The 10,422-nt window shown below is 44.5% G+C and overlaps 1 protein-coding gene across 2 annotated transcripts in view; it reads left to right on the top strand.

Moving 5' to 3' along the window:
- Positions 1-10,422, top strand: part of LOC133578320 (plexin-A1-like) — a 578,589-nt gene that overhangs the window by 505,857 nt on the left and 62,310 nt on the right. For both annotated transcript variants that reach the window (XM_061932661.1, XM_061932660.1), the window contains exon 19: positions 8,370-8,513. In XM_061932661.1, coding sequence (XP_061788645.1) covers positions 8,370-8,513 — 144 coding nt within the window. The remainder of the gene's footprint in view (positions 1-8,369; positions 8,514-10,422) is intronic.

Raw genomic sequence — 10,422 nt, 5'->3', positions numbered from 1 at the left:
AGCAATATGATAGTGAAGGATAGGACTTTATGTCATTGCACAAGTACAACAAAATTATGTTTTCAGCACAAACCCAAGGCTATGCAACACTAAACTAAAACATTTTCTTAAAGGGGAACTGTGCTTTTTGGGGGGAAATTTTGCCAATCGTTCACAATCATTATGAGAGACATAACGACGGATGGATTTTCAAAAAATGCATTCTAAGTATTAAATACATTTCTTCTAAAGTCCGCTAACAATGGAACCTACGGGAGACGTTCAATTCTGCCTAAAGAGACCCTTAAAAAACATCCAAACACCTCCATTAAGGTTATATATACATGATGTAAGTATATATGTAATGTAGTAACATTCATAATAACATGTAATATATACATGATGTAAGTATATATGTCATGTAGTAACATTCATAATAACATGTAATATATACATGATGTAAGTATATATGTCATGTAGTAACATTCATAATAACATGTAATATATACATGATGTAAGTATATATGTCATGTAGTAACATTCATAATAACATAATATATACATGATGTAAGTATATATGTCATGTAGTAACATTCATAATAACATGTAATATATACATGATGTAAGTATATATGTCATGTAGTAACATTCATAATAACATGTAATATATACATGATGTAAGTATATATGTCATGTAGTAACATTCATAATAACATGTAATACATACATGATGTAAGTATATGTCATGTAGTAATATTCATAATAACATGTAATATATACATGATGTAAGTATATATGTCATGTAGTAACATTCATAATAACATGTAATATATACATGATGTAAGTATATATGTCATGTAGTAACATTCATAATAACATGTAATATATACATGATGTAAGTATATATGTCATGTAGTAACATTCATAATAACATGTAATATATACATGATGTAAGTATATATTTAATGTAGTAACATTTATAATAGCATTTAATAGTGACCTATTTTGATCATTTTAAACATACGTGGCGCATTGATTTAAAAAAGGCATCACAATTGTTTTTTCATCACTGATTATTACTCACTGCAGACTGTATGAGAGCCAACAAACATAATAAAACATCACTTACTGCACAATGTCTGCTGTCACTAGGATGCCGGCTGCTAGGATATATTCTCATTTAGATGAAGAATGTCTCATAATCCTCACGAAGAAACGGGGTGGGGCAGGGAACAAACGCTTTTCGTGCCATTCTCGCCAGTTCCGGGTCCTAAATGGCTGTCAACATGTCCCAACTTGTCAGATTATATCAACGGCCACCTTTTGTCCAGGTGAGATGCATGATTTATGATCTAGAGTACATTTACAGGGAGCAGGGAAGCGAGGAAACAGCAGACCACACGATGGTGTAAACATAGGGACACAGGAAGTGATCACGTCCCTGCTATAAATAGTTTGTCTGCGTTAGCACTTATAATAACAATATCACTAATACCCCCCACCCCCGCGGGATAATACAAATTTCTCTTCTGTAATCTGTTTGTGTTTTCTCCGTGTGTTTGATGTTCGGCTTTTCCGCCGGAATTGTGCCCTTATATGGGGAATGAAGGGCGTTTACCTACGCAAATTAGGGAATTAAGGGTGTTTACATATGCATGTTGGGAAAATAAGGGTGTGTTTACATGCAAATTATGGTAGACACGCACGCGCTAGCCATTTGGCATTCAGCTACCTAAGAACGGCAGGTGGGAACAATTTGGGCGTTTAAGAACACGTCATGAATTTGAATGGACTCCTCTTAGGAAGAAAGATAAGAGGGAAAGTTAGGAATGCTGAATGGGGCTCACTGATCTGTTGTTTTGTTTCTCATCCATGACATCCTTTCACCTAATATTCGACTCTTGGTTTCTTCCTGTCATCTCCGCTGCTTTCTCATCATACAATAAACCTTCTGGGCTTTCTGCTCTCTTGCATCACCTTTGCTAGTTTATTTCTTCTGCCGGGGAGAAAAAGAAGACTTATGTCTGACTGAATAATGTCATGCTGGACTTTGCATCACAGCCTCTTTTTTTTATCGGAGGTTTTTTCTTTAAAGTTTGAGAAGGCAACTTTTTACCTGTGACTGGAAGAAGGTGAGTCAGAGTATTCTACTGTCAAACATTTCAAAAGCTATTACTTCCTTTTGAACCTTCCAATCAACATCCAAGGTCACTGATGAAGCTGCTGTGGTCGTTTGAAACCATCGCTTCTAAACCACCTCTGTCCTCCTTATTTCTTTCAGTGCGTTCTTTAGTATGCCAAGAAAGGTGTGGCCACTGACTTTTGAAAGAGAAATGGCTGCTTGGAAACGGTTGATATAAATGTGTCCAATGAGCAGGTTCCATGGGTGCATCAACACACCACTTTGTATTTACACAAGTGTTAATATAGACCAGCAAAACATTCCAATATGTAATAGAATGGCATTTTCGGACCATAAGGCGCACCAGATTGTAAAGTACACTGTTGACGAACGGGTCTATTTTCATACAAAAGGTGCACCGGATTATAAGGCGCTTTAAAGTTGTCTTTTTATGATAATATTGTGAAACAATAGCCAGACAATGTCTCCAATAGGTGCCATTTTGTGGTCCTTATACACACACCATAATAATACCATTTGTTGAAGCACGGTACGTCTGACTATGGTAGCCATAATGCTCCGACTATCTATTGATTTACCAAAGTCGTACTAAAACATTTTGATGTTTTTTTAAGCGCCATGTGTAATGTTCTATATCCATCCATCCATCCATCTTCTTCCGCTTATCCGAGATCGGGTCGCGGGGGCAGCAGCTTAAGCAGGGAAGCCCAGACTTCCCTCTCGCCAGCCACTTCGTCCAGCTCCTCCCGGGGGATCCCGAGGCGTTCCCAGGCCAGCCGGGAGAGATAGTCTTCCCAGCGTGTCCTGGGTCTTCCCCGTGGCCTCCTACCGGTCGGGTGGCATCCTGACCAGATGCCCGAACCACCTCATCTGGCTTCTCTCGATGTGGAGGAGCAGCGGCTTTACTTTGAGGTCCCCCCGAATGACAGAGCTTCTCACCCTATCTCTAAGGGAGAGCCCCGCCACTCGGCGGAGGAAACTCATTTCGGCCGCTTGTACCCGTGATCTTGTCCTTTCGGTCATGACCCAAAGCTCATGACCATAGGTGAGGATGGGAACGTAGATCGACCGGTAAATCGAGAGCTTTGCCTTCCGGCTCAGCTCCTTCTTCACCACAACGGATCGATACAGCGTCCGCATTACTGAAGACGCCGCACCGATCCGCCTGTCGATCTCACGATCCACTCTTCCCCCACTCGTGAACAAGACTCCGAGGTACTTGAACTCCTCCACTTGGGGCAAGATCTCCTCCCCAACCCGGAGATGGCACTCCACCCTTTTCCGGGAGAGAACCATGGACTCGGACTTGGAGGTGCTGATTCCCATCCCAGTCGCTTCACACCTGAACCGATCCAGTGAGAGCTGAAGATCTTGGCCGGAGGAAGCCATCAGGACCACATCATCTGCAAATAGCAGAGACCTAATCCTGCAGCCACCAAACCAGATACCCTCAACGCCCTGACTGCGCCTAGAAATTCTGTCCATAAAGGTTATGAACAGAATGGGTGACAAAGGGCAGCCTTGGCGGAGTCCAACCCTCACTGGAAACGTGTCCGACTTACTGCCGGCAATGCGGACCAAGCTCTGACACTGATTATACAGGGAGCGGACTGCCACAATCAGACAGTCCGTTACCCCATACTCTCTGAGCACTCCCCACAGGACTCGGTCGAATGCCTTCTCCAAGTCCACAAAGCACATGTAGACTGGTTGGGCAAACTCCCATGCACCCTCAAGGACCCTGCCGAGAGTATAGAGCTGGTCCACAGTTCCACGACCAGGACGAAAACCACACTGTTCCTCCTGAATCCGAGGTTCGACTATCCGGCGTAGCCTCCTCTCCAGTACACCTGAATAGACCTTACGGGGAAGGCTGAGGAGTGTGATCCCACGATAGTTGGAACACACCCTCCGGTTCCCCTTCTTAAAGAGAATAATGTTCTATATTCCCAATGAAACACCAAAGTTTTGGGGTGGCTTGCTTACTGGCACTCGTTTATTGAACAGGTGTCAACCTGCAGTCCACACGTATTTCTTATGTGTGACTGCCATCTACTGGTCACACTTATAATTGCACCATGTACCACAACCAGAATAAGGACAACTAAAATTAGTACTTACTGTATGTAAGGTGCACTGTCGATTTTTGAGAAAATACGAGTTTTAAGTTCGCTTGACAGCCCGAAAAATACAGTAGTCGTGCAGACATAACCGCGATGAACACATTTCCGCATAGTAGGTATCATGAATTAGGAAAATCTAATATGTTTATTTAGTTTGGTCTCAATTAGTTGCCATGACTACCGAAGTATTAATATGTTTAATTAATTTAGCTATTTGTATTATTGAAAACGATTGAGGACAAAAATGTTGTAGAATATGCTTAAAAGATTTTAAAGTACCAATGATTGTCACACACACACTAGGTGTGGCGAAATTATTCTCTGCATTTGACCCCAATCCTTGATCAGCCCCTGGGAGGTGAGGGGAGCAGTGAGCAGCAGCGGTGGCCGCACCCGGGAATCATTTTTGGTGATTTAACCCCCAATTCCAACCCTTTATGCTGAGTGCCAAGCAGGGAGGTAATGGGTCCCATTTTTACAATCTTTGGTATGACTCAGCCCGGGGTTTGAACTCACGACCTACCCATCTCAGGGCGCTTTAAAGTTGTCTTTTTATGATAATATTGTGAAACAAAACGCCAGATAATGTCTCCTAATAGGTGCCATTTTGTGGTCCTTATACACACACTATAATATTAACCGTACGTTGAAGCACAGTACGTCTGACTATGGTAGCCGTAATGCTCCGACAATCTATTGAGCGGTGCGGCTTTACTTACCAAAGTCGTACTAAAACATTTTGATGTTTTTTAAGCGCCGTGTGTAATGTTCTATATTCTCAATGAAACACTAAAGTTTTGGTGTGACTTCCATACTGGCACTCGTTTATTGCAGTCCACACTAGAGATGCGCGGTTTGCGGGCACAACCGCGGAGTCCGCGGATTATCCGCGGATCGGGCAGATGAAATTTTAAAAAATTAGATTTTATCCGCGGGTCGGGTCGGGCGGTTGAAATAAAAAAAAATTAGATTTTAAATAGATTCAGGCGGGTGGCAGTTAAACCAATTGGTAAATATATATACATAGTTAAATGTTGTTACCCACATACGAAAAACGAGCAGGCACCTGCAGCATATGCCACAACAGAAGAAAAAAAGAAAAAGAGATGGACACTTTTACGGAGTGGAGAAGGCCCCCGACGCCTCGCCGGGGTCCGGGACCGAAGCCCCTTCCCCCGAGAGGGCCCCACCGGGAGCCGTAGCTGAGGCGATCCGCGAGAAGGGCCCGACGCACGTCCAGAGTCACCACCGCGCCCACCGCACCGACACCCCGCCTCGTCCGCCTTCGCCGCGGCCGGCGTCACGCGCAGCAGGTAAGCAGCTTACCTGCCCGCCACCCCCGTGGCCGGGGGCTCACTCCGCGCGCTCCGCCCGCGCAGCTTACCTGCCCGCCACCCCTGTTGCCGGGGGCGCGTAACAGGGGTCACTCCGTGCGCAGTGCGCTCACGAAAGGGGTGGGGCTCACCCTGGTTGATATAGACAGCAGCTAGGACGGTGGCCATGGAAGTTGGAACCCGCTAAGGAGTGTGTAACAACCCACCTGCCGAATCAACTAGCCCTGAAAATGGATGGCGCTGGAGCGTCGGGCCCATATACCCGGCCGTCGCCGGCAACGAGACGCGCTTGGAGGTGCGCTCAGCGCGGCTCCCATATGATTGCGCACTGGTGTGCGTCTGGGTCGTGACAGCGTGGCACGCGAATGTCTGTGCTGCATTGGATCAGTCTCCTTTCTTTAACAGGCAAAAGCTTTATAACCTCACTAATGCCTTGCATCGTCTATATTAGATATATAACAACGGGCGGGTGCGGGCGGATGGCGGGCGGATGCGGTTCTGATCAAATGTTAGATCGGGTGGATTGCGGATGGTTGACGACTTTCTGATGCGGTTGCGGATGAAATAATTGCCTATCCGCGCATCTCTAATATATATATATATCCTGAAAATATGCAAACAAACTGTGTTTAGATAATTGATACTTCAAACTTGCATAAATAAATATTAAGGAATATAACATAACTTGGCTTCTGAGAGTTTCAAAATGTAATGAATAAAATGCTAAAGTTGTTGAAAAACAAGCAATTATTTTAATAATTAAATATGGTCATTTTAAATGAATTATTATGATCATTTAAAACCAATTATTTCAAATATGTTTATTTTAATGTATAATTCTATGGCTGGATGTAATAAGGAGTCACGAAAAAATACAAATAAAAATACAATTAATTTTGATGTTTTGAGCAACAGTGTGGTTTTCGTCCTGGTCGTGGAACTGTGGACCAGCTCTATACTCTCGGCAGGGTCCTTGAGGGTGCATGGGAGTTTGCCCAACCAGTCTACATGTGCTTTGTGGACTTGGAGAAGGCATTCGACCGTGTCCCTCAGGAAGTCCTGTGGGGAGTGCTCAGAGAGTATGGGGTATCGGACTGTCTGATTTTGGCGGTCCGCTCCCTGTATGATCAGTGTCAGAGCTTGGTCCGCATTGCCGGCAGTAAGTCGGACACGTTTCCAGTGAGGGTTGGACTCCGCCAAGGCTGCCCTTTGTCACCGATTCTGTTCATAACTTTTATGGACAGAATTTCTAGGCGCAGTCAAGGCGTTGAGGGGATCTGGTTTGGTGGCTGCAGGATTAGGTCTCTGCTTTTTGCAGATGATGTGGTCCTGATGGCTTCATCTGGCCAGGATCTTCAGCTCTCGCTGGATCTGTTCGCAGCCGAGTGTGAAGCGACTGGGATGAGAATCAGCACCTCCAAGTCCGAGTCCATGGTTCTCGCCCGGAAAAGGGTGGAATGCCATCTTCGGGTTGGGGAGGAGACCCTGCCCCAAGTGGAGGAGTTCAAGTACCTCGGAGTCTTGTTCACGAGTGAGGGAAGAGTGGATCGTGAGATCGACAGGCGGATCGGTGCGGCGTCTTCAGTAATGCGGACGCTGTATCGATCCGTTGTGGTGAAGAAGGAGCTGAGCCGGAAGGCAAAGCTCTCAATTTACCGGTCGATCTACGTTCCCATCCTCACCTATGGTCATGAGCTTTGGGTTATGACCGAAAGGACAAGATCACGAGTACAAGCGGCCGAAATTAGTTTCCTCCGCCGGGTGGCAGGGCTCTCCCTTAGAGATAGGGTGAGAAGCTCTGTCATCCAGGGGGAGCTCAAAGTAAAGCCGCTGCTCCTCCACATCGAGAGGAGCCAGATGAGGTGGTTCGGGCATCTGGTCAGGATGCCACCCGATCGCCTCCCTCGGGAGGTGTTTAGGGCACGTCCGACCGGTAGGAGGCCACGGGGAAGACCCAGGACACGTTGGGAAGACTATGTCTCCCGGCTGGCCTGGGAACGCCTCGGGATCCCCCGGGAGGAGCTGGACGAAGTGGCTGGGGAGAGGGAAGTCTGGGCTTCTCTGCTTAGGCTGCTGCCCCCGCGACCCGACCTCGGATAAGCGGAAGAAGATGGATGGATGGATGGATGGATGGGTTTTGAGCAAAATATAGTAAAAATGTATTTATTTTTTTTAATTTTTTTAATTAATAAATATATTTATTTTTAGGTAAGATAAACATAATAATACAATTTATCTCTAGCCTGGATGATTTAGTTCTTGTCACCCTGTTGTCATAAAGAAAAGGCTGTCCTCACTCAGGTCCGCATGGAGCTGGAGGGGGCGTGGCTTCCAGCTCCGGCTGAAAATCGGGAGATTTTCGGGAGAATATTTGTCCCGGGAGGTTTTCGGGAGAGGCGCTGAATTTCGGGAGTCTCCCTGAAAATTCGGGAGGGTTGGCAAGTATGATTTACATAGACTTGACCGAAAACTAAAACAACCAAACTCCAAAAGTAGAATATCTACACCCACTGAGTAGATTTGAAGCGTGATGTGGCGAGGGTTGTAATCATTCAAAAGGTGAGATTTAGGATGCAGACATATTTAAATGCAGTGGTTGATTGCATTGACATTTATAGTTGGTGTCCTGGCTAATGAAAGGTTTGGTCTGACGTGATGAAGCTGCAGCACTGTTGCCACGGTTACACCATTTCAAAACCGCTGTTGATGACACAAATGTGGTTTTAAATGTCTGTGATCTGCGCGGGCCGCCACAGATAGTCTTTAACTCCAGCGTGCACGTGTTTCCAGGGCCGCAACCTGATCCCCGCCGCTCCTGGCAACAGCAAGCTGAACTACACGGTGCTGATCGGGGAGACGCCGTGCGTCCTCACTTTGTCCGAGAGCCAGCTGCTGTGCGAGTGGCCCAACCTGACAGGCCAGCACAAAGTCACCGTGAGTACTGCCAATCAATAATCTGATCATTCCCACGTGGTCTGTCATTACGCCCATTGTCACGCACCTAGAAGATTCAATTTGATACGTGGAGATATGTGATATCGTCGCTCCTTTGTTGAACGTCTGGGTTTGAGATGATTCTCAACAGCTTCTTTGTTTACATCAATCCACTTCTTCTCATTCATTCAAATCTGTCTTTGCTTTTCTTTTCCCCCAAAATCCTAAAAGCTAAATCTCTTTAGTCGTCGGAGACGTCCTCTCCCCTCCATTCATATATCCACACGCATAAAAGCACACATCCTGATTCCTGGCTGCAGTATTGCTTGGGGTGTTTGCGAATGTATTTATATTTGACAGGCTTTTCATTGGTCTTGGCTGGCTGCTGTACTCCTGGGCTTTTCAGCATTATTGATATTCAATACAGACCCAAATGGCTGGTGGGCGCGGGGGTGCCCGGGTCTATTTTCTCCCTCCTGCGTTTGGAATTTTCTTAGAAGCCTTTTGAAGAATTAAGGAGGGGACAATAGTAAGGAATATAGTCATGTTTTTTTATGCGTCCACGCCCCGACAGGCCGAGATGTGTTGTGTGACTGTATATGCTATATACTGTGTATAAATATATATATATATATATATATATATATATATATATATATATATATATATATATATATATATATATATATGTGTATATGTATGTGTGGGAAAGAAAATCACAAGACTACTTCATCTCTACAGGCCTGTTTCATGAGGGGGTTCCCTCAATCATCAGGAGATTTTAATGGGAGTATTCACATACCATGGTTTATATAGGGCACAGAGTGGGTGGGTACAGGCTGGTGTAGGGGCGTGGTGATTGGCTCATGTGTTACCTAGGAGGTGTTTCCGTCTATCATGTTGATACAATTTCGCTGCGCTTGTTGAGGGATGACAGGTCTGGACGGTAAATAATAAACAGTTTCTCTTTCAAGCATAGGTTGCATCTTTTATTACCACTATTGTAAGGTGTGCTGGATGCAAGAATTTGCCATGTTATTGAATATTCAACATTATTGTCTTTGAGGTCCCAAATGTGTTTGCTGAGTTCTGTGGTATTTCGCAGGTTTTTGTTCCTGAAAGAAGCCTTGTGATTGTTCCATCTGGTTTTGAATTCTCCCTCGGTTAATCCTACATATGTGTCGGATGTGTTAATGTCCTTGCGTATTACCTTAGATTGGTAGACAACTGATGTTTGTAAGCACCCCCCGTTGAGGGGGCAATCAGGTTTCTTTCGACAGTTACATGCTTTGTTGGTTTTGGAGTCGCTCTGTCTGGGGGTCGACGGCTCATTTGCAATTGTTTTGTTGTGGTTTGAGATGATTTGTCGTATATTGTTCATGCAGCTGTAGCTCAATTTAATGTTGTTCTTGTTGAATACTTTTCTTAGGGTGTTGTCTTTGGGAAAGTGTATGTCAGATTGAGGAATTTGTGTCCAATGTTCGTTGAGACGTTTTTGCTGTATGGGGGGTTGTACCAGATGATGTCGTTTCGTTTTCTGTTCTTTTTTGGCTGGTTTCCTGGCGTGGGTTCATAGGTGAGGGTGAAATTGTATCCGCTTTCATCAAGGGCTTTTTGGTACGGGGGGGTTGCTTGGTCAAATTCAGCTTTGCTAGATGACAGCATCGATAGCCTTTTATTGATTCCAGCAGGTATTCTTTTCGTGGTGGTGGGTGGGTGGTTGCTGTCATGGTGCACGTATTGGAGTGTTTTGTAAATGTGTTTTTGGATAACCTTATTAAGACATATATATATATATATATATATATATATATATATATATATATATAGCACACATTATTAAGGGGACCAATAATGATTTTAATTTACATTTAAAGGCCTACTGAAATGCGATTTTCTTATTTAAACG

Source organism: Nerophis lumbriciformis, linkage group LG38 (genome assembly GCF_033978685.3).
Source record: "Nerophis lumbriciformis linkage group LG38, RoL_Nlum_v2.1, whole genome shotgun sequence".
Lineage (NCBI taxonomy): Eukaryota > Metazoa > Chordata > Actinopteri > Syngnathiformes > Syngnathidae > Nerophis > Nerophis lumbriciformis.
This window is presented reverse-complemented; position numbering and strand designations above follow the sequence as displayed.